The sequence below is a fragment of the Podarcis filfolensis genome (assembly GCF_964270895.1).
Source record: "Podarcis filfolensis genome assembly, chromosome: 1".
Classification (NCBI taxonomy): domain Eukaryota; kingdom Metazoa; phylum Chordata; class Lepidosauria; order Squamata; family Lacertidae; genus Podarcis; species Podarcis filfolensis.
In genome coordinates, this window is record NC_139604.1 from 112,659,192 (window position 1) to 112,683,815 (window position 24,624).

General features: G+C 45.1%; 2 protein-coding genes across 12 annotated transcripts in view; one reads left to right on the forward strand and one right to left on the reverse strand.

Moving 5' to 3' along the window:
* FOXN3 (forkhead box N3) overlaps positions 1–24,624 on the reverse strand; it is a 193,886-nt gene that overhangs the window by 85,185 nt on the left and 84,077 nt on the right. For all 8 annotated transcript variants that reach the window (XR_014548782.1, XM_083616370.1, XM_083616368.1 and 5 more), the window contains exon 3: positions 20,379–20,515. Coding sequence is in view for 7 of the 8 variants with exons in the window: in XM_083616370.1 (XP_083472496.1) it covers positions 20,379–20,515 (137 nt within the window). In the remaining variant the exon portion in view is untranslated. The remainder of the gene's footprint in view (positions 1–20,378; positions 20,516–24,624) is intronic.
* Positions 19,578–24,624, forward strand: part of LOC310765725 (lysosomal enzyme trafficking factor-like) — a 32,154-nt gene continuing 27,107 nt past the window's right edge. For 2 of the 4 annotated variants that reach the window (XR_014549764.1, XR_014549765.1), the window contains exon 1: positions 19,578–19,807. The gene's annotated coding sequence lies outside the window, so the exon portion shown is untranslated. The remainder of the gene's footprint in view (positions 19,808–24,624) is intronic. The other 2 variants (XM_083621086.1, XM_083621089.1) reach the window with 1 other exon arrangement.

Here is a 24,624-nt window from a genome sequence, read left to right on the forward strand (position 1 = left end):
AGAGAAGGTTTGGGGGGCGGAGGGAGGGAAGGGAAGGAAGGCTCAGTTGCATGAGCAGAAGTCCATTCTGTTCCGCTTTGGGACAGGTACAGTTGAATATCTGTCACAATCTATTAGCAGAACTGACCTTGCCGCCCTCTTTTCCTCAGATCTTGGCAGGTTGGTGATGGAATCTTAAAAATCCCCCTACCCACCGACAAGAAAATAATAATCCACAACGGGAGACTTGACAGAAGTCAAAAAACCTGAATTGCAATCTGAAAACAGGAGGGCTGTTCTTTAGGGTAGCCTCTTTACCATCATTATGTCATCAGGCTGAGCTGTAGCACTTAAGACCATGGGTAGGCAAACTAAGACCCGGGGGCCGGATCTGGCCTAATCACTGTGTTTTTACATGAGTAGAATGTGTCCTTTTATTTAAAATGCATCTCTGGGTTATTTGTGGGGAATAGGAATTCGTTCATTTCCCCCCCCCCTTTTCTTTTCAAAATATAGTCCGGCCCCCCACAAGGTCGGAGGGACAGTGGACTGGCCACCTGCTCAAAAGGTTTGCTGACCCCTGCTTAAGATACTCACACAAATTCCTGGCCTGGACTGTAACATGGTCAGGAGTCTCAAGGAATCACTCACATACACCATCATGCACACACCTGCAACATATCCCTAATTAATTATACGGTACCTTTTTGTGCATTTTAATCGTAACTCATCTTGGGTTAAGAAACACGTTATAGTAATTAAAAGTATTTTCGTTTTTTTTTTAAAGAAGTCTTGAAGAGTCCTCGTGTGACCTTAAAACAAGTAGAGAGGTTCAGACGCAGATTATCCAGATAAACACTTTTGATTTCTCATCTGCCGATCCTGTATTTTTGTCTGGCTTTAGGTTTTGTTTTTGTTTTTTTTTAAGACTCAAGCTTAGCCCTCGGTGCTGAGATAAGGATTACAAACACTACTGCTGAACTAGAAGCCGAAAGCTGTCCATCGTGGATCTTCGGGTGGGACAAAATATTTACACCAAACACAGTTTTAAGGACTCAAGGACATGTTTTTAAAACATTTGGTTGGTGGGGGAAGAGTGAGACCCAAACCGGACACCTGCAAGAAAATGAAGCAACAGGGGAGGCGAGGTTCAGATAGCGTTTCCCATCTCCCCTTTCCTTAAATAAAAAAGAACAAAGCCTTTAATTAAGGCACTAGCCTTTTAGGATAGCTTATCATAGAATCATAGAATCATAGAGTTGGAAGAGACCACAAGGGCCATCGAGTCCAACCCCCTGCCAAGCAGGAAACACCATCAGAGCACTCCTGACATATGGTTGTCAAGCCTCTGCTTAAAGACCTCCAAAGAAGGAGACTCCACCACACTCCTTGGCAGCAAATTCCACTGTCAAACAGCTCTTACTGTCAGGAAGTTCTTCCTAATGTTTAGGTGGAATCTTCTTTCTTGTAGTTTGGATCCATTGCTCCGTGTCCGCTTCTCTGGAGCAGCAGAAAACAACCTTTCTCCCTCCTCTATGTGACATCCTTTTATATATTTGAACATGGCTATCATATCACCCCTTAACCTCCTCTTCTCCAGGCTAAACATGCCCAGCTCCCTTAGCTGTTCCTCATAAGGCATCGTTTCCAGGCCTTTTACCATTTTGGTTGCCCTCCTCTGGACACGTTCCAGTTTGTCAGTGTCCTTCTTGAACTGTGGTGCCCAGAACTGGACACAGTACTCCAGGTGAGGTCTGACCAGAGCAGAATACAGTGGCACTATTACTTCCCTTGATCTAGATGCTATACTCCTATTGATGCAGCCCAGAATTGCATTGGCTTTTTTAGCTGCCGCGTCACACTGTTGGCTCATGTCAAGTTTGTGGTCCACCAAGACTCCTAGATCCTTTTCACATGTACTGCTCTCAAGCCAGGTGTCACCCATCTTGTATTTGTGCCTCTCATTTTTTTTGCCCAAGTGCAATACTTTACATTTCTCCCTGTTAAAATTCATCTTGTTTGTTTTGGCCCAGTTCTCTAATCTGTCAAGGTCGTTTTGAAGTGTGATCCTGTCCTCTGGGGTGTTAGCCACCCCTCCCAGTTTGGTGTCATCTGCAAATTTGATCAGGATGCCCTTGAGTCCATCATCCAAGTCGTTTATAAAGATGTTGAATAAGACCGGGCCCAAGACAGAACCCTGTGGCACCCCACTAGTCACTCTTCTCCAGGATGAAGAGGAACCATTGATGAGCACCCTTTGGGTTCGGTCAGTCAGCCAGTTACAAATCCACTGAGTGGTAGCATAGTCAAGACCGCATTTTACCAGCTTCTTTACAAGAATATCATGGGGCACCTTGTCAAATGCCTTGCTGAAATCAAGGTAGGCTACATCCACTGTGTTCCCTTCATCTACCAGGCTTGTAATTCTGTCAAAAAACGAGATCAGGTTAGTCTGACATGACTTATTTTTCAGAAATCCATGCTGACTATTGGTGATCACAGCATTCCTTTCTAGGTGCTCACAGACTGTTTGCTTAATGATCTGCTCCAGAGTCTTCCCTGGTATTGATGTCAGACTGCCTGGGCGGTAATTATTTGGGTCCTCTCTTTTCCCCTTTTTGAAAATAGGGACAACATTTGCCCTCCTCCAGTCTGCCGGGACTTCGCCTGTTCTCCAGGAATTCTCAAAGATGACTGCCAGTGGTTCTGAAATCACATCTGCCAGTTCTTTTAATACTCTTGGATGCAGTTCATCTGGCCCTGGAGACTTGAATACATCTAGACTAGCCAAGTATTCTTGTACTATCTCCTTAGTTATTCTGGGCTGTGTTTCCTCTGCTGAATCATTTGCTCCAAATTCTTCAGGTCGGGCATTGTTTTCTTTATCGGAGAAGACTGAGGCAAAGAAGGCATTGAGGAGTTCAGCCCTTTCTGTGTCCCCTGTTTGCATTTCACCATCTTCTCCTCTGAGTGACCCCACTGTTTCTTTGTTCTTCCTTTTGCTACGAACATACCCATAAAAGCCTTTTTTGTTGCTTTTAACCTCTCTAGCAAGCCTGAGTTCATTCTGTGCTTTAGCTTTTCTGACTTTCTGTCTACACGTGCTGGCTATTTGTTTGAATTCCTCTTTGGTGGTTTCCCCCCTTTTCCATTTTTTGTACACATCCTTTTTTAATCTTAACTCAGTTAAAAGTTCTTTAGATAGTCACCCTGGCTTCTTTAGGCACCTTCCATGTTTCCGTCTCATTGGTATTGCCTGAAGTTGTGCTTTTACACAACTCTTAACTCTTAACAAACTCCCAGCCATCATGAACTCCCTTTCCTTTTAGTATTACTGTCCATGGGATCTCACCCAGCACTTCCCTAAGTTTTATGAAGTCGGCTTTCTTAAAGTCAAGAAATTGAGTCCTAGTATGCTTGGCTCCTCCTTTCCGCTGTATAGTAAACTTCAGAAGAGCATGATCACTCGCGCCTAATGATCCTTCCACTTCTACCCCACTAACCAGGTCTAACTTGCTTAGCTGCTGGAGGGGGTGGGGGAACTGTTGGGGGTTTTTTTTCAAATAAACGAAAAATGGGATCAGCTGCATCTCCAAAGCCACAGGATGCTGATCTCACATTTACAAGTTTTCTAAACTGGATTGTCGCAGCAGCAGCTTGAACAAAACTGTTGAATTATTTCCTTAACAAAAGAAAGGCACTTTTAGGTCCCATAATCTCATTTCAAATCCCTTTACCCCACTCCCTACTCTTTTTTGCCTTGAAATTGCAATCCTCTTTAAGTAATCTCAAGACTAATTGGTGCCAGAATTCCAGCCTCTTGCCATTTCCACCCTCCTTCCCTTCCTCCTTTTCTAATATTATTTAGGTGCTCAGAAGATCAGGGTGCCAAAGCAGAGGGGTCCTCTGCCCTGGGGGTGTAACTTTTTTTAAAAAAAGAACCCCACCAGAACTCTTTTTGCCAATTATTAAGTCTCACAGTTTGAGCACCAAGATTTTACAGAGGCAGGCTTCACTGTCAATTAAGGGTTTGGGGTTGGGGGCAAAGAGAATATTTCAGTTATCTGCCTGCACAGAATGTTAAGGCAGTTTAGTTTTATTAACAGAGGCAGGCATTTTAAAGTTTGCTTTTCCACTTCTTTTGCTTCTCAAGAGATAAAAACAGCAGCTGAATCCAGCAAACCTTTAAGATCTCAATGCAACAAGTTGAGGGAGGAAAAATGGGAACATTTTTAAGGCAATGGAGAAAGGAGACATTACAAATAAGTTAATCTCTTTGGGGTTGTATGGTGTTCATTTTTTAAAGAACTCATAGCATCTCCTTCTTTCAGCTATTTATTCATTACATTTGATATCCTGCCTTTCCTCCAAAAAGAGCAAGCCGTGTTCACATTTCTCCCCGCTTACAACAACCCTAAGAGGTAGGCTAGATTTAAGACAACAGTGACTGGTGCTGGGATGGAACATGAGGCTCTTAATCTGAGGGCTGCAGGTTCGATTCCCACGTTAGGCAAGAATATTTCTGCACTGCAGGGGGTTGGACTAGATGGCCCTTGGGGTCCCTTCCAATTCTACAGTTCTAGAGTTCTACGGCTTCATGGCTGAGTGGGGAATTTCAACCTGGACCTCTCCAGTCCCAGACTGGCACTAGTTACTAGTGCTCAAAGGGAAACCCAAAATGGACATCCAGTATTGGCAAAGGGATGATCAAAGTCTCTCCCTTCAGAGAAGGGTATATCCTACCCGCTGTGAAAAACATCTCTGTGCAGTGGTTAGAACAGGGGTGGGAAACCCCGCCCCAAGTGTCAAATTCTTTCAGGAGAAAATGGCTCAAGTTACTACATAATAAAAAAGGTAAAGGTAAAGGACCCCTGGATGGTTAAGTTCAGTCAAAGGCACCTATGGGATGTGGGGCTCATCTTGCTTCAGGCCAAGGGAGCCGGCGTTTTTCCAGAGGCAGCTTTCCAGGTCATGTGGCCAGCATGACTAAACCGCTTCTGGCGCAATGGAACACTGTGACGGAAACCAGAGCACACAGAAACGTCGTTTACCTTCCCGCTGCAGAAGTACCTATTTATCTACTTGGACTGGTGTGCTTTCAACTGCTAGGTTGGCAGGACCTGGGACAGAGCAACGGGAGCTCACCCTGTCGTAGAGATTTGAACCACCGACTTTCTGATCGGCAAGCCCAAGAGGCTCAGTGGTTTAGACCACAGCGCCACCCGCACTACATAATGGCAGCAGGTGGGCCCAAAGAGGGCAAGGCCCCCTCCGAGACTACAACCCGCCCCCCTTTCCCCCCTTCTGGGCACCACTCTCTCAAGTGAGCACAGACAGGGAACGCAATGATCTGGCCAGACAGGAAAAGAAGGAAGATTCAATCTTCCTACATGGCCAGCTTACTTCAGAATGAAGGCGGGATCTAGGGAGAGGGCCGGGAGCTGGACTGAGAGGCCACGTTAAACTGTGGACCAAAGGTTTCGACTGCCTGGGTTGGAGCTTCTGACTAAAACCAGGGAGAGCCAAATCTGAGGTGAGGAGCCAACACCACGCTTGTAGTATTTTAAGTTTCTACACCAGGGGTCGGCAACCTAAGGCCCATGGGCCACAAGCGGCCCATGGGGGTTATTTAACCGACCCATGGACCCTCGCCGCCTGCTTAGTCGGCTCCCATGTGCTGCGCTAAACCAGCACGTAGCAGAGTGGGGACCGCCTTCCGCGACACTGGCCGGCTTCCCATTGGCTGCAGGAAGCTCCTGTAGCCAATGGGGAGCTGCGCACGCCTCCTTCGCGCCAGAAATAGCGTTTGCGCATGCGTGCACACACTCCGGCCCACCGCAGCGTTTGCGGGACCGTGAACCAGCCCAAGCCACGAAAACTTTGCCGTCCCCTGTTCTACACGATCCAACGAAACAATGGAAACTCTCAAGAAGTGCCTGAGGGACAGTGGTGAACTGGATTAGACTGAATTAATAACGGTCAAGTTCAATTCAGACAAGAAGCAGAGGTGCGTGTGTGTGTGTGCTTGGTTTGCTCCCCTGGTTCTGGATGGTGCATAAACCTGAGGCAACTGCTCAACTCAGCATTACTCCAGGAGTCTCAAGGAGCAGCCTCTAACATTTAGTACCAGCTCTGGCCACTCCAAGGTGATGACAGCCTGGTCCCCTGACACGAAAGGGGTTTGGTAACCTCCAGGCTGGACATCAGTAATTCGCTCTGTACTTTTGCAGTTTGAAACACAAACACATGTGTCGTTAAGTATTTCATTATTGATCACTGTTGTAAATGGCTTTCTTTCACGCTGAAGGCTGCTCAATAACTTCATTAGTGCAAAAACGGGCTGCCCATTTGATTACAAGCTCTCAAAACATTTTTGAATACGTTATTCCCGAATACTAGCTGAACGATACTGGCCTTGTCTGGCCACATGCCCAAAAAACTTGGAAAAAACAGCAACGGTTCCACTATAAATGCAGAAAGTCCCTTAATCTCGACTTCTGTGTACCTTTGATGCTTGAAAAATATTTAATATAGTATTTAATATTGTTATTTAATATAAAGATTTAATTGACACATATTTTTGTTTAAATGGGTTTTGTTCATACAGCTAGCTGTGGAAAGCTGCTCTGTAAGACCATTTGTGTGGTATGAAGGGATACAAACAAAAATAAATAAAATAATAATTCATAGTTGTGTTCTTCATGGAACTAGGATTTTTGGAAAAATAACAGAACTGTTTGTTTCTTCGATACACACACCAGTTACCGTAGTGATGATCTTGGGGGTTGTTCTAAGAATTTCAGTCCCACAGCAACACTTCAAACAAGGAAAATGTCACAGTTAAAATCCATTAACTTTATTGAAGCCAGAAAAACAACATATTTTGACCGGTGCCCTCAACTGAAAAAGCAGGATAAATGTTCTAAAAAGAGAGGGTGTAAATTACACCCACTTTCAAAATTATAACCAATAGTGGAGACTAAATTAGCACCTCGCCCTGTAGGCTTTGAAGCATTTTGCTTATATAGAAAATTATTACAACCACAAGCTGCAAAATATATGTGATCCAACTGAATTTCCAGATGGTGGTCCTTCAGACACTTAAACTATTAACTTACTAGTAAACAGCTTTTCATTCCTTGGTGCTATAAAAAGGAAGCATTAGCAAGTACAATACTGCTCTTTCCAATGCGCAAGTGATATTATTCATGTATTCAAAAGCACAGGGTACCTACAGAAGTAAATAAGACCCGTGTTCTTTAGTCAAGAGGTTGGCTTTGTGTGAAATAGGTTCCGTCCCCCCGCTAGCATATCCTTCTTGTACAGGCAGGGCTGTCTTAAGCATATGTGGCACCGGGGTGCAAAAATTCGCCCAGCGGCCCCCCCCCCTTCTGGATGGAACTGCTGCAGCTGGAGCTCAGTCAGATGCCAGGTGTTGGCGACAGGGAGGGGTTTACAAATCAAATAAAATGGCCGAGCCTATTTCTTTGTCATCTGCATTCCCCTCCCTGCTCACAGCAAGGTGCCTAAAATTTGGGAGGCAGAGAAAGGGAAGGAGGGAAGTGGCAAGCCTCTGTGGGCGGCTCGTAAAAGCGCATCCGGTGACCCAGAGCACCCACTCGCTTTGGTCCTGTGGCACCTTAAGACTTTGACGACGATGACTGCCATCAGACGCTGGGCAGGAGGGCGGGGGTTGGGGTGGAGAACCGCCTGCAGCAGAAGAGCCCGCCTCGGCGCTCCGACCAATGGGTGGGCTCTTCCCCGGACTCAACTCTTGGGCCCCAGACTCTCGGCCTGGCACCCTTAGCGCCTATGGGTAAGATGGCCCTGTGTATAGGAGAGAGGAAGGCAACTTCAGAGGTAGGACCCGAATTTGGCACTTGGAAGCTGACCTGGTCCTTGGGTGTCTCCTGAGGTCATGCCACTCAGAAGTTCTGCTACATGCTCTCCTTTAATGCTTTTGCCAGGAAGAAATGCGTCCTTGAGCTATGACATTGCCTCTTACTTGCCCTGATTTGAGGATGAACAGGTAAGGGTGTGTAAACCTCTGACTTCTGCATGCTTCAAATGCAGGCTATTATACTACATGGCACCTGGAAGATTGCGCACGAAGGAATGTGTCCTGTAGGCTGAAAAATGTTCCTAGCCTGCGGTGTGCAAGAAGTATGTACACACACCACACATATATTGTGGTCTTCGGCACTAAAAGTTGTGTCTCCACACATGGCTTTTCAACACAAAACCTGTATCCATATAGGACAGGCATAGGCAAACTCGGCCCTCCAGATGTTTTGGGACTACAACTCCCATCATCCCTAGGTAACAGGACCAGTGGTCAGGGATGATGGGAACTGTAGTCTCAAAACATCTGGAGGGCTGAGTTTGCCTATGCCTCATACAGGATATAATCTTGAGTGAGCTGGCTTTGAGACTCAGCACATGAGCAGCTTAAGGAGCAACTCACAAGTTTTTAAAAATACTTATTAGAGGCTGATCAATTCACCAAATTCAGAAGTTGGAGTGGGGGGAAAGCATCAAAATGAAACAAAGGCTTTTTATTCCAAACTAAGCTGAAAGAAGAAGAGGAAAAGCAGCCCAGTTAGATCAGTCCAGCATCCTGTCTCCTAAAGTAGGACTTGGGAGATTCCCATTAGTAGGTCAGCCTTCCATACATTTCCACCTAAGCCTATCGAAGACTAGCGGCTGTCACAACATCTTGTGGCAAGGAATTCTGTAAGCTGGCTATACATTTTCTGCCCTTAATCTATTGCCAACCAGTTTCAAATGGATGATTCAGAGTTGAAACATTGGGGGGGGGGGGAGAGAAACATTCCTCTAACCAGAAAACAAACAAACAAACAAATAACTGCAACATGCCTAATTTTCTAAGCGTCTATGTCAAGTCTGCCACCCTGGCTGCCTTTTGCCTACACACACGAAAACAGCCAAATTGAAGAGAACGTCCTCTAACCCCAAGATCATTTTGGTTGATTTGTGGGGTGGGAAGGGGCTAAAGGAAAACACTGCCAAACTCAGCACAGAAAGCCTTTTACAACTATTATTACTGTCTCCATCAAGCCAACCTTTGAGATTTAAGAGCTATGATACGGATATGAGAAAAGATGAATACAGTGCATTTCACCCAAACTATTATGTATTGGCACTTACTTTGATAGCATATATTTTGAATTATGTGGGATGATGCAAAATGCTGTTTCTTTTTCTGAAAGGAAAGCTACTTTGAAAGATTTTCCCATTTCCTTGTTAAGTGCAAGCATGTTTTCTTTTCTTTTTTTTTTTTACAACCGAAAGAATTTGTTCTGAGGAAAGAAAATGAATGTTGGGACATCAGAAAGTTACAAAGAGAAGTCAGCCAGTGAGTCAATAGCTTTGCTTTAGCTCTGCAAACACTTTTTATAGGAAGGATATACATTCTGTGGGGATACATTACAAACACTGCAAATAGGTGTATTTCCCAGAAGTTAACTTTAAAAAGTGTTGACTTCAGCAATGGCATCAGCTGCTAAGGAAAGTGCAATCATATAACTTTGCTTTATTTAGTGTAAGTTCAGAAGGACAATGTGGGTGGATTTTTGTTCTATTGGTTCAAATTCTAACTAATATGCCTGACCCCTTATGAGGCTCAGGAGAGGTAGCAACACTTAAAAACGCCCCCCATCTTCCAGTTCTCACACAACGGATGGCATTCTCTTTCCCCAAGAGATCTGCAGTTATGTATTTTTTCCCCTACCAAGTTGGATTTTTTTGGTTTCAAGAGCTTTTCCTTGCTGCTGCTGCTGCTGCTGCTGCGTAACTTTGCTTTGGTTACCTTTAAAGGTAAAGGGACCCCTGAACATTAGGTCCAGTCGTGACCGACTCTGGGGTTGCGGCGCTCATCCCGCTTTATTGGCCAAGGAAGCCGGCGTACAGCTTCCGGGTCATGTGGCCAGCATGACTAAGCCGCTTCTGGCGAACCAGAGGAGCACAGGGAAACGCCGTTTACCTTCCCGCTGGAGCGGTACCTATTTATCTACTTGCACTTTGATGTGCTTTCAAACTGCTAGGTTGGCAGGAGCAGGGACCGAGCAATGGGAGCTCACCCCGTCGCGGGGATTCAAACCGCCGACCTTCTGATCAGCAAGTCCTAGGCTCTGTGGTTTAACCCACAGCGCCACCCGCGTCCCACTTGGCTACCTTTAGTATGTCTCCAAATTTTGGATGCTGTGTGCTGTTTGTTATGTGTAGAAACATCTGAATTTGGGTGGCTGGAATATAGCTTACTGTACAAAAATTGCACCCATTGCTCCCGACTCACTTGTTTCCACCACCCATATGCAGGCACACAGAAGGTTGCTCACTAGGGAATGTGCTCCTTTAGGCTGCATGCCTCATTTAGACCATAGTTTCCCAAATTAGGTTAATGACTACACTTCCAAGCAGCTCAAGGAGCTGCAGAGGTTCTGGATGGGGCTGATGGAAGTTGTAGTCCGAAACATCTGGAGGGCACCAGGTTCGGAATATTCAGTGGTTTGGATCCAATGCTCCATGATTGAAAATCCACTTGAACAATGGGACTTTCATATACTCTTTTCCCACCCGCCCTCAAATCTGCTCTGAAGGATCCTGCAGCCCTATGGAACTGATTTTAAGGGTATGTGAGGCACTGGAAGGGACAAAGAGGGAGAGGATACAGAGATGTCTGTTGCATGAGCAGAGCTATAGTGTTCAATAGCATCCAGCATGTGGCAGAGTCCTGTGTTCTGATGCTGTCGCTGCTCCAAAATGTCGCAGAGAACTATAATAGAAAACAATGCATGGCAGCTAAGTATTCAGCAGAATGAGCTCTGGAACAGTTGGCGACAAACTTCAATATTTGTTTCTCTGCGAGGTTTGAAAGACACAAACAGTGGGTCAATTTGCCTCCACGGGATCCTGCCAGCAGAGCTGTATAAACCTTGTAATTCCTTCCGTTAATCCAGCCCCCTAGAGGCATCTTAATATTGGGGGAATTAAAAGTTATTCCGCGTGTAGTTTATTAATTTTAGTCACTCAGCTATGGAGCCAAAGGTGTCGGTCTTTCAGAGCTTTGGGGGAGGCGATGGAATGCTGCCACACAACTTTCCTTTGAAGATAGCATCTGCACACCTAAAACCACAATTTCACTTTGCAACTTCTTACAAAACGCTGACTGGCAAATGGGAGCCTGCTCCTCCTTTGGAGACACTAATTGTTTCTGAAAACTAGTTATACAAGTTTCCAGCACAAGACAATTTGGACAAGCTGAATGTTTCTCCTATATACACACAAAGTTATATAGATAAGCACGTCCATTATTGAAGAACTGACAGCCAGCATTTGGTGAAATTATTTCAGTGTCAAATTGCGTCTTTTAACAGCTTCCCAGAAGCCCCTTTGTGCAACGGCACTAGCATTAGCAATTTCAGTAAACGAGAAATGAAGTGCTTTACCAATCAGGAGGTAATCCAATATCCCAGAATCTTAACTAGAAATTGCTTAAAATGCCAAGGACTGCTCGAGTTTTCCAAATGAGGGAAGGGAAAGTATGACAATTTTATTTTTAACACCTTTCGTAATTTATTCTTTTTATGCCCAGTTAAGGAAAATTCAGGATAGGAATGTTTCAAAAGAAACGAATTGTGCCTTCTTATAGTAAGACTGCCTGTAGCATCTTAAAAGCTGTTGCATTTTCACTGGCATAAACTTGTGTGAACTAGAGTCTATTTCAGGCATAGGCAAACTCGGCCCTCCAGATGTTTTGAGACTACAACTCTCATCATCCCTAGCTAACAGGATCAGTGGTCAGGGATGGAAATTGTAGTCCCAAAACATCTGGAGGGCTGAGCTTGCCTATGCCTGGTCTATTTTCTAGGATACATGATGCAGTTACTTAAATGAGTAGCAGGGAGCAGGGACCCTGTTTTCAGACACACTCCTTTCTGAGCAACTTGTAAGGGGACCACATGCGAGTGGTGTGTGGGACCAGAGGCCAGAGCCGGCAGAGCTATGAATGTACATTTTGTCCAGAAGCCAAGTTTCTGCACACACTCACACACCCATTTCCATCCTCCAGCCGGTCAGCAAAAATCATTATCCAAAGTTTAAGGGCACATTCTAGCCAGGCAAAGACATGCAAGAAAGGTATGAAACATGGCTAGTTTGAGGTGTGGTTGGGGAGGGGTGTGTGGCCTGAGGAGAGTACTGAAGGCCAGCGTTTGGTCTCTGGTTCCCCACCTCTGGCACACAGACAGAAAACAAGGGGAAGGTAGGAACTGAATATTCAGAGGGACCATAAAACAAACAAACAGCAAGATATAGGTCTAGGTTCACCACCCGAAATTCTAAGCAGCGCAGAAAAGGAGTACAAGATCTAATCAGAGCGGGGCGGGGCTGACACCCACAGCCCCTGGGTATAATGCTATCTTTCTTGCTTTGTTAATTTAACCATCTAAAGTGGGAAAGTTACTTTCAGTGCTGAGAAAGCCACTCCTATAGCTTGATGATGAGAGAGTATCAGATCCGTTAATCAATTCTAACTCAGACCCTTCCAGACCCCTCTGAGGCGGTTGGATCAGTTACGGAGGGAGGGAGGAAATACTAATGAAACCCAAGCCTGAAGGAAACCCAGTTCCAACGGTTTTTAACTCATTGGAAGTTTTTAATGTGTGACATTTTAATGTATTTTTAATCTTTGTTGGAGGGACGCGGGTGGCGCTGTGGGTAAAACCTCAGTGCCTAGGACTTGCCGATCGTATGGTCGGCGGTTCGAATCCCCACGGCGGGGTGAGCTCCCGTCTTTCGGTCCCAGCTCCTGCCCACCTAGCAGTTCGAAAGCACCCTTAAGTGCAAGTAGATAAATAGGTACCGCTTTATAGCGGGAAGGTGAACGGAGTTTCCGTGTGCTGCGCTGGTGCTGGCTCGCCAGAGCAGCTTCGTCACGCTGGCCACGTGACCCGGAAGTGTCTCCAGACAGCGCTGGCCCCCGGCCTCTTAAGTGAGATGGGCGCACAACCCTAGAGTCGGACACGACTGGCCCGTATGGGCAGGGGTACCTTTACCTTTACCTAATCTTTGTTGGAGGCCGCCCAGAGTGGCTGGGGAAACCCAGCCAGATGGGTGGGGTACAAATAAATTATTATTATTATTATTATTATTATTATTATTATTATTATTATTAAAGAATGGCATGATTCAAATAAGGAGCTGGCTTAACACAAAGTCAAGCCACTGGCCAATTTAGCAACAGCAAGCCTGATTGGCAGCGACTTTTCCAGGTTATAGCAGAACCTACAGCTTAATAGTAGAGCAGATGTTTTACACGGAAACGGTCCTGGGTTAACTCTGTGGCTTCTCCAGGTAAGGGTAGGAAAGCCAGCCCAATGGTCAGATTCAGTACAAGGCCCTGACAAGCTTCCCATGTTCCTAAGATCCTTTTTAATTGTGGATGTCACGGACTGAACCTAGAAACTTACATGTGCAAAGCATGAGCTCTCGTTTCTACCGTTAACTCCACTCAAGGTCACGCCAGCTGTTGGATGAAATGATCTAAGATTCCTGGTGGATAAGAGGCCTACTGCGGGTGTGAGGAACCTCTGACCTTCCAGATGTTGCTGTACTACAACCTGTATCAGCTACGCAAGCATGGCCAATGGGAATTGTAGTTTGGCAACATCTGGAGGGCCAAACGTTCCCCACAGCTGCCTTGTTGAGTCTGACATTCCAATATGCTGATGACACTCAGCTCTATCTGCTGATGGATGGCCACACCGACTCGGCCCCGAACACACTGACCAGATGCTTGGAAGCTGTGGCTGGATGGTTTCGTGGGAGCCGATTGAAACTAAATCCTTCGAAGACAGAGGTCCTATGGCTGGGTCGGGATGGCATGGGGATGAGGGACCAACTCCCTTCTCTTGCGGGGGCCCAATTAGTGCCATTGCCTTCCGTTAAGAGTTTGGGTGTAATCCTTGACGCCTCCCTTTCCAGGGAGGCACAAGTTAGAGCAACAGCCAAGGCGACATTTTTCCACCTTCGCCGCATCAAGCAGTTGGTCCCTTACCTTTCCCGCCCCGACCTGGCCACAGTGATCCATGCGACGGTCATCTCCAGGCTTGACTATTGTAATTCACTCTACGTGGGGCTGCCCTTGAAGCTGTCCCAGAAACTCCAGCGGGTACAGAATGCTGCAGCGAGGCTCCTCACGGGGTCTCTGCCATGGGAGCATATTCACCCAGTGCTTTTCAAGCTGCACTGGCTCCCGGTGGAGTACAGGGTCAGATTTAAGGTGCTGCTTTTGACCTTTAAAGTCCTTCATGGCCTAGGACCCTCGTACCTACGGGACTGCCTCTCCTGGTATGCCCCACGGAGAGCCTCAAGGTCCATAAATAACAACACTCTAGTGGTCCCAGGCCCTAAGGAAGTTAGATTGGCCTCAACCAGAGCCAGGGCCTTTTCAACTCTGGCTCCGGCCTGGTGGAACGCTCTGCCTCATGAGACCAGGGCCCTGCAGGATCTGATTTCTTTCCGCAGGGCCTGTAAGACAGAGTTGTTCCGCCTGGCCTTTGGCTTGGAGCCAATTTGATTCCCTCCCTCGCTCTCTTTCTTTTTTCTTTTCCTTCTCCTCCTGTGATGAGGCTACATTTTAATATTTTAATGTTCCATTATTTTAATGTTGTATTTTATTTTTGTTTTTAAGTAGTAATCATTAATCTTGTTTTATTATTGCTTGTAAGCCGCTCTGAGCCCGGCCTTGGCTGGGCAGGGCGGGGTATAAATAAAAAAATATTATTATTATAATTATTATTATTATTATTTCCCACAACGGCCAACCAGCTGCTGTTGTTCTCCAGTGACCAGTTATTTCGACTCATATCCCATCTTTTTTCTTGAAAATTTCGTGCAAGGACGCTATCGGCCAAATCCATGGAGGAGGTGGCACATGGAACAACTTACAAAGCATCACCAGAAGATCACCAGGAGGTTCACATGGGAGTAGATAAGCTCAAAAATCTGCCCAATCTAAGCTTGTTAGGGCTTTGAGAAGGTCAAATGCACTTCCTCAAGTTGTGTCTGGGCATCAGCCACTGAAATTCCTTCAGTGCTGGTCTGAAGTAAGATTTGGATTGCTCTGAGTTGAGGGGGAGGGGGTTGTTCTGCAATAGTTATTTTTATTATAAATTAAATTGTTGGTGGTTTTAGTGGCATTTTATAAATTTTCAAATTACGGTGTTCTGGCTTAATAAATTGGAAACTGCTTTGGTCACTGCTTGACGAAAAGTGGAATATAAGCACCTGAAATAAACACATACATAAATAATTAGTGTATTCACTGCAGGCAGAATTTGGCACCTGGTGATGTTTCTGAGCAGCCTTCAAGTACACCCCAAGGACAGTTCACAGCATTCAAATAAAAAGGCTGAGAAGTTGCCAAGACAGGTATAGCAGACGGCAGTTCCTATAAAAGCCTAAAAATGAATTGTCCTTCAGAAACCTCCTCTTCGATCTGATTTCACGTGGAAAATTAAGGGGCCAGACTGCAACGGCACCCAGAGGTGCTTCTCCCAATGGCTGACTTAGTTTAGTTAAAAGCATTTGTAAACTGCTTGGTGTTTGTAAATTTTCTTATGTGGTGTGCATTTCAAAACAAAACAAAACAAAAATACAACCCAAGACCAAACAAAAACAAAAATACAACCCAAGACCAATTAAACACAGCATAAAAGCATATTAAAAACAAATAAAATAGGCATTCAGGGGATTCAAATGCATAAAATAGAGTCTGACCTTACGGGTGAGGGAAAGTCTGGGCTAAAAAAGAAGTCTTTACAAGATGTCTGATGCAACTTATGGTTGTTGCTTCACATATGGCAGAGGGAAGGGACAATAACAGAATAACACAGGGGTAATAACAGAAAACACCTGGTTTTGGGGGGGTCACTGCTGTATGGCATTCAGTGGGGTGCAATGCCATGAACAGAATTTCCCCCAGATAACCTAAGTGATGTTACAGGTCTATACAGGGGGCAGATGACCTTTCGGTAACCTGGTCCCAAATTGCCAGAGGCACTTTTGGAAACATTATTCAGACTCCTTCCTCCCTTTGGCCTGGATTTGGCAGCCGAAGTGAAGGTTCTAGCAGTGGTTGATGTTTATGGCACACATTTTGCTTTAAATTTCTACCTGGGCAATAAATGTTTTAGACTGTAACCCAACCCAAGCATGAGGGATTGTGGTTGCAGGGGTGGGCTGGGGACGCTGTACATACTTTTATTGCATTTTTATTCTGCCCTTCCTCCGAGGAGCTCAGGGTAACCTCTATAAAGGCGTTCTCCCCCACCCATCATGAAAAAAAAATCCAGAACAGCAAGGGTGTGGAAAGCAGGGTTAGAAATTAGCAGGGTGCCAGATGCTTTTTGCGCCTAAAGATTCTCTATTTGCGAGCACCTAAAAAAGTCTGGGTGCAATTTTTTTGCGCCTGGCTGACACCCAAGGATTACTGAAATGTATGTGCTTTGAAGCCTTGAAGTATATGTTAAGGACAATTAATACGTTAAGGAGTTTAACAATAAAGGGTAGAGTGTTTTGAAAACTGAAGTACAGTACCAATATTTTTTACTGTAAACTCCAAATTAAACATGGATTAACAACTTCTGTTAAAACTGTGATACCATGTCACTTATGTGAATTGCGTAATATCAAAGTAATAAATAGTGTTGCCGAACCCCCACCTCCCAATGGCGACTAGACACTCTGTTTTGGCGCCCACAACCCAGGTCCCAGGAGCCATTTGGCTCCTAACTTTTCTATCCCAGTTTCTAACACTGGTGGAAAAGGGGGAAATAAGTGAAAACCACCATCTCTTCCATTAATGGAGGGCTCCAAAAGCACCTTCTATCCATGGAAGCAGGCCCGTAAGGGGCCAGGGACTGGCTAATTTTTCGTTTCAGTTTATAACTTTATTCTGTACATCTCCATCAGGCTGCAGGACAGAGTAGAGATGGGAACCAGTGCTATTCCATTGCCTCTGCAGATACCTGTTGCCTTTGGGTCCCCCCTCCAACTACAGTGGTACCTCGGGTTACATATGCTTCAGGTTACAGAATTTTGCTTCAGGATGAGAACAGAAATCATGGTCCGGCGGCCCGGCAGCAGCGGGAGGCCCCATTAGCTAAAGTGGTGCTTCAGGTTAAGAACAGTTTCAGGTTAAGAACAGACCTCTGGAACGAATTAAGTCCTTAACCCGAGGTACCACTGTATCACTTAGCTGCAGCCATTCTACCCTTAGGCTCCCTAAACCAGAGGTTTTCAACCAGTGTGCCATGGCCCCCTGGGTGACTTGAATGATGGTCAGGGTGTGGTGTGAGCAACACTGGCCTCCGGCCCTCTTTCGTTCCCTCCCTCCTCTGATGCCCTCTTGCGTCTCTGCCTCCCAAAGGCCTGCACAGCTGTTTGTTGCACCAGCCCTGGCTACAAGCTCCCCAGGTGAATGGTGCCTCTGGGGCTGGCCAGGGTGTGCTTTCCAGGCCCCTGTGGGGCAGTGTGAGGAGGCAGCTCTCTTTGGGGTAGAGGGGGCAGCTCAGAGACCAGGAGTGGTAGCTCTGACTGCCCAGAGGACTCCCAAAGAGAGAGGAGAGGAGAGGAGGCTGAGGGAACACTCCATAAGGGAAGGTGTTTGGAAAAGGGCAAGGGGGGGGATATCTGGGCTCCTGAGCCTCACAGGGTTGCCACAGAAATAATGTAGTTGGTCTAGGGAGCCATGGATTCAAAAAGGTTGAAAACCTCTGCCCTAAACAGTTTCCTTCCCAGGTGGTCGTCATAAGAACTAGTGCCCTAACTTGCCCTTTTCCTCCTCCCTCTCCATCCCTTTCCCCTTGTATGTCATGTATTTTAGAAAGTAAGCCTGAGTGCAAACCTCCCTATAGAGCTCTGGAAACCTTTTACTAAAGAGCAGGGCAAAAATGCTTGATCTCACTATCGCTGCTGCTACTAATAACGTCTAGGTAAAGGGACCCCTGACCATTAGGTGCAGTCGTGACCGACTCTGGGGTTGCGGCGCTCATCTTGCTTTATTGGCCAAGGGAGCCGGCGTACAGCTTCCGGGTCATGTGGCCAGCATGACTAAGCCGCTTCTGGCGAACCAGAGCAGAACACGGAAACACCGTTTACCTTCCCGCTGGAGCGGTACCTATTTATCTACTTGCACTTTGATGTGCTTTTGAACTGCTAGGTTGGCAGGAGCAGGGACCAAGCAACAGGAGCTCACCCCGTTGTGGGGATTCGAACCAGCGACCTTCTGATCGGCAAGTCCTAGGCTCAGTGGTTTAACCCATAGCGCCACCTGCATCCCAACTAATAACGTCTACCAAGACATAAACCTCATTAAGTTCAATGGTGGCAAACATGAGATGGCAGCCTTAACCTCCAATATTCAACTTGCTACAGCTAGTATCAATTCGTTAGGCGCAGCTCTTCACCTCCTTCTGTCATCAGTGCTCAATCTCACATTCAGTACACCTTTTAGCAACAGACACCCTGGCAGTGAGAGCTCCCGGTGCTGCTGATCGTAGATTAAAACAACAACAACAACAACAACAACAGCCTGGTAGAATGTCTCTTATTTTTATTATTTTCTTTAATCAGGAGGGTAAAAATGCTGCAAGTCCACTGTAGTTGCTATGTAGGGTTATCCGTTACCAAGGCAACAGCGTATATCTTAGTACTAATGGCCTGTCCTTTTGCCAGGCAACAGCCTTGTGATGCAACTGCACCTGTCTCAGCTATGCGTTGCTATGGAGACGTTCTAGTCGCTATGGTTACCATCACGCTAATCGCCTAGCAAGGGCAGACATACAGCCGTCTCCTGCAAAAGCCCAGCTGTTCCTCCCAATCTCTGCCTGAAGATTGATTGTCTGGGTCATGTGACGGAACGCGCGGATCAACACAGATGCACGAGAACCTCATTAACATTACCAGAACGAAATTACTTTGCATGTTGCTGGCTTCTAAAAAGCAGGGAAGAAGTGATATAACTTGAGTGGAGGGGGGCAGAAAAGCATTGCACCACCCCCAAAATCCCCATCTAAATACACATTTAAAATTCCTTATCGGCTTTTAACATATATATCTGCAGCCAGGCAGGTGGGTGTAGCTTAGATCTAATTTGTGCAACAGGTAACACAAGTTTCTAAATTATTATTATTTATAAATTTGCCTATTGTTGTCCTACGTGCAGATGTGATTTGATCCTCCATTTGTAGAAACAAATAATTCATTTCCCGAATGGTTGTTATGAAAAGCAGGCAGTTTGATACCCCGTAATTATCTCATACTTTCCCCTGAGTAGGACAAACAAGAAACAAACAATCACTGTTCAAGTACTGTACTTCCATTTCCCCCCACCAATGACATTTCAAAGTCACCAGTCCTGGTTCACCTTTTTTACAAGATGAACAGGAGTGAGCTATGGCAACCAGGCATAACCATGAACAGGCCCACTCGCCTCACAGAGCAGGTAACCACAACAGCAAGGGAAGCTTCCTGTTACCTAGAAGCAAAAGTTTATATAGCTGCGTTGACAAAGCGATCTACCAAATAGGGAGCTAGGAGGACAAAAAGCACCAGCGACCTGCTTCCAAAGAGGTACACATCTATTCATGCAAAGAGGAAAACCCAGCCGGTTTCCTTTCCCTTTTAAAACTCCAGCTATGGCTCTGAGCACAAGCAGCTAGAATGTTTTTCAGAAACCTCCAAAGGAGCACTGGAAACTTACAATGACAAACTGCAAATGAACAGGTCAGTTCCTCCAAAACCGGTAAGACATACTGCGGCTCTAACCGACGATTTAAGTACCAATAAGTTTAGGGAACTACCATGCTTTCTGCAGTTGCTGTAGTTCTTTATAGCAGGGCAGAAGACAGACTGTGGTCTAATTTCTCTCCACTGGGCCACCAATGAGTTTCCAGCGGGCCACTGAGAGCTAACAGGTTGCTGTGTTTCTTGCAAAAAAAGAGTGAATTAGGTGGGTTTTGGTTTAAACCAGCAAAGGTGCATCCTGTGCTGTTAAGCGGGATTACATACCTGGGATCGCTTATTACAATTAGTCGTGCCTTAAAAGATCCCAAATATGCACAAGTCAATTGACTAGAGCTAAATTTACATACCAAGAGTGCATACTTTGGATCTTTCAAGAGTTAAAGTACAACTAATTTGTGATAGCCGCAGTAATCGCCTTTGCTAGCCCATCAAGCAGAGGCATTCTAGTAAAAGCTAGACTACATAATGTTGTTAGCAGCCCTCCCCGATTTCTAGACCTTGACTGATCCAGTATTTGAGACAAGACAAAAGCAACTGCCCATGTTAAAATTATATTCAAGTTTTCTTACCTTTGATATGCCTGAGGAGACGCTGGAGGGGTGCTGAACACATGCGAATATGGGTGATAGGGGGTCTTTTTCAAAGCCTGGATAAGATTTTGTCTATATTCTGGGTCTATACACCATAAAGACCCTTTCCCAATACTCTGCAAAGGAGGATAAAAAAAATATCATTTTAAATGACATAAGTGTATCTCTAAGATTTTCAGAAAACGAGAATATTCCTTCCTGTTTATGAAGAACAACAGATCTCATTTTTCTGCTACAAATGCTAGTTTAGGTGCAGCTGTATTTCAGTTTTGATGTTTAGAAGGAATTGGGGCAGTCTGATATTGTATGTAAACTGTGAAAATAGCTACTACTGTGCTCTGTTCAGCAGTTTTCTGGAAATTCTCTCTCCCTCTCTGTCAATGCAGCACACATACCACATATTGAAAGATTGTAATTATTATTCACGGCCAAGTTGGAAGATAAATAAGCTTCGCAGACGATAAACTAAAACTGTTATTCTCTTCTGGGTGTTGTAAAAGAAACTTGGAGGAAGGTGGGCTTAAGCTCCCTAAGCAACTTATTTAAAAAACTAAGTGTTCCTAATACCAGAAAGCATGAGTACCACCTTACCACAAAAAAACTTAATCCCTCAACTCCACCTACTATGTCTGGTTCACACCCAGCGTAATAATTAAAATAAATCTGAATATATGAAGCCTAGGTTTCAGTTTGGGAGATCTAGAATTTCAGTTTTAGCCTGAGAGAATCGTAATCAGTTTAGCTTGCCTGCAACAGGTAAGGCTTAAACAAAATTTGCAAGTTATTTTCAGGTTCAGAGGATTCCACTTCTATTCCCTTGCAACTGGTAATTATGGGTGGCATTCAACCAACTTGTCCTTGTCAGTGCAAACAGAACTTGGGAGCAGAATTACCGTATTTTTCGGCCCATAGGGCGCACCTAGTTCTTTTTTTGGGGGGGATAAAGGGAAAAAAATTATTTTCCCCCCCCCCAGGCACAGGGCTGGGGCAGGGGAAGCCCAAGCTTCCCCCGACCCCAGCCCCCAGAACAGGCTGCTATCCGAAAGCCTAGGGAGCCCTGCGGGAACTCCCGCGGGCTCCCCAGGCTTGCAGATAGCTTCCTGAAGCCTGGAGAGCGAGAGGGGTCGGTGCGCACCGACCCCTCTCGCTCTCCAGGCTTCAGCGAAAGCCTGCATTCGCCCCATAGGACGCACATACATTTCCCCTTCATTTTTGGAGGGGAAAAAGTGCGTCCTATAGGGCAGAAAATACGGTACATGTGGAAGAGGGCAGGGAGGGACAATTCTGTTGTGCAAGTGGAAGTTCTTGCACTAACTGAAAAAAATGCACTCTTGAGTGGCAGAAACAACATTGATTCAGGAACCAAGCACAGTGGGTGGTATCCCACGAAGTCCGCCTCCTGTTAGCACAAGGACTTCTGCTTGCACAACGGGGTCTGTGCTCATTGCCCTAATCTTCTCTGAGGGGCACGATAAAAAAAAAATACCAGGATGGACAACACATCCTATCCCCATTTATTACACTACTGGGAATGTGCCCCCGTTATTAGAAGGAATTACAACTTTTCAGGGACTCCCAGATCAGGTCAGTCAGGAAGGTTTGCATAGGGAATGTTTCCCTTCCATCCCCAAATCGAATTACAATTCATACAGATGACTCTATCTTACTTTGGCAAGGCAACCATCCAAGCATTCCACTACGGGTAATGGCTCAGGGCATTGCTAATAAACCTAATTTCAAAATCAGTACTTAAAGAGCACCACTTTACTAGAAGAAAACTAGAGTGAAACTAGAATAACCTGAAATGATGGGCTGCAGACTCAATGGCCATGTGAACTAGCAATGAGCAAATCTTAGCCGTTCTTCTTAAAATTCACAAGTAAGAGCTACTACAGCCATTCTTTTTTTGTGATATCATACAAGGAATATAGCTGGTGAAAATTCCAAGATGCATGCAGGGTAGAAGAGACAGGTGTGATTTGGTGAGGAGGAACACCTACAATGCTACAGTAGCCTGGTTTCTTGTACTGCTTCAGCAGCTTGTCTATTAAATATTTGGCATGAATTAACCAGAAATATAGCAAGCAACTGTGGTAGGTTTTGCTATGTTGGGAGGATTGATAAAAGGCTCCCAAAGCAGCTTACAAATAACCACAATGCAATGCAGCGCAATGCAATACAATACAATACAATAAAGCCAAGTCAGTCTGTGTCCCCTGACTTACAATAAAAAGACACGGCACAAAAGGAAAATGGATTGAGAAGGAGGAAAGAAATGAAGCTGGGTTCACATCCTTAGTTACAAGTTGTTCTAATGACCAATATGGATGGGAATATTCAGGAGAGGAGGCAGTATTAAAGCCTCTCAGAACCACTAATAAAAGCACAGATTTAAAGTATTTTAAAGGAATTTAAAATAACACACACACATACATATATACATACACATAGGTAGGAGGCTTACATTAAAAAGGGAAAGCAAAACAACTTACAGTCATACCTCGGGTTGCGAACGTGATCTGTGCAGGAGGCACGTTCACAACTCGCAGCGCTGCGTCTGCGCATGACGCGATTCGGCACTTCTGTGCATGTGCATGACATCATTTCGCGCTTCTGAGCAAGCGCCGAAACCCAGAAGTAACCCGTTCCGGTACTTCCGAGTTTGGCGCGGTCCGCAACCCGAAAACACACAACCCTCAGCATTCCTAACCCGAGTTATGACTGTATAGCCATTTAAAAAAAATCATATATATTGAGATTTTATTTAAATGAACAATAAGGTTTTAATGATAAAGGGATTTAAGATTCCAAAAGAAATAAGCTCAGTGAGGAGCACCTTACAATGGTAGAAAAGGCCCTTGTTTAAAAAGGAAGCTAACAAGATGAGAAATTAATTCACAGCCTTTTTGGGTCTCTATATTTACATGGAGAAAAATCCTAATCACTTTCAACTGAGTAAGTTAATAGGGGTTCACCAAAAGGATGAGATGGCGTGCTCTGGTCCATGGGGTCACAAAGAGCTGGACACGACTAAACGACTAAACAACAACAAAAGGATGAGAATACAGAGAGTTTCTTAAAGGTGAAATATTGAAGGCACAAAGACAGATAATTCTAACAAGAAAGAAATCTCTGAAGCATCTAAAGATGGCTGCATAAGGAGCTTGAGGATGAGCTGAAATTTTAAAAAGAGAATGTATAAGAAATGGGGGGGGGGGGAATGGGAAATCATGAAGGAAGAGTATGCATGAGTATCCATTAGTTGCAGGGAGAAAGTCAGGTGGGCCAAAGTTCAGAATGAGCTCAGGTTCACAAGAGAGGTCAATAATAACAATAACAATAACAATAACAATAATAGATTTCTTCTGCTATGTTTGAAGCAAGAGGAAGGACAAGCAAGTAGTAAGTCCTCTGCAGGGGAAAGATTGAGACAGAGAGAAGAGAGAACTGCTCAACACCTACTTTGCCTCTGTCTTCACTCAAAAGTAAAGAAGTGCTCTACCTGGTGATAACAGAATAAATTATGCAAGGAGGGAGCTGCAGCCCAAGACAGAAAAAGAGGTAGTAAGGGAACAGCTGGTTACTTTAAATGAATTCAAATCTCTAGGGCCTGATGAGTTGCACCCAAGGGTACTACTAAAGGAGCCTCTTTGAGAATTATTGGGGAACAGATAAGGTCCTTGTGGACTGGAGGTGAGCAAATGTTGTTCCCATCTTCAAAAAGGGGTAAAAAGAAGACCCAGGAAACTATTAACCAGTCAGCTTGACATCAGTACCAGGAAAGGTCCTAGAACAGATAATTCAACAGTTGGTCTGTGAGCACTTAGAAAAGGATGCTGTAATTACTAAGACCCAGCGTGGGTTTCTCTAAAACAGAGCTTTCCAAACATTTCATGTTGGTGACACACTTTTTAGACTTGCATCATTTCATGACACAGTAATTTAGTTTTACTAGCAAACTGAAGGTTAAACCAACCCCTTTCCTGCCCTGGGAGGAGCACGGGCAATGTTCATGTGACACACTTACACACTGCAGCTGACACACTAATGTGTCGCGACACACAGTTTGGAAAAGCTCTGCTGTAAAATAAGCCATGCCAGATGAAACTCATTTCTTTTCGATAGAGTTACAAGCTTGGTGGATCAAGGGAATGCTCGGATGCAGTGCATCTTGATTTCAGTAAGACTTTTGACAAAAGTCTCCCATGGTATTCTTGCGGAGAAG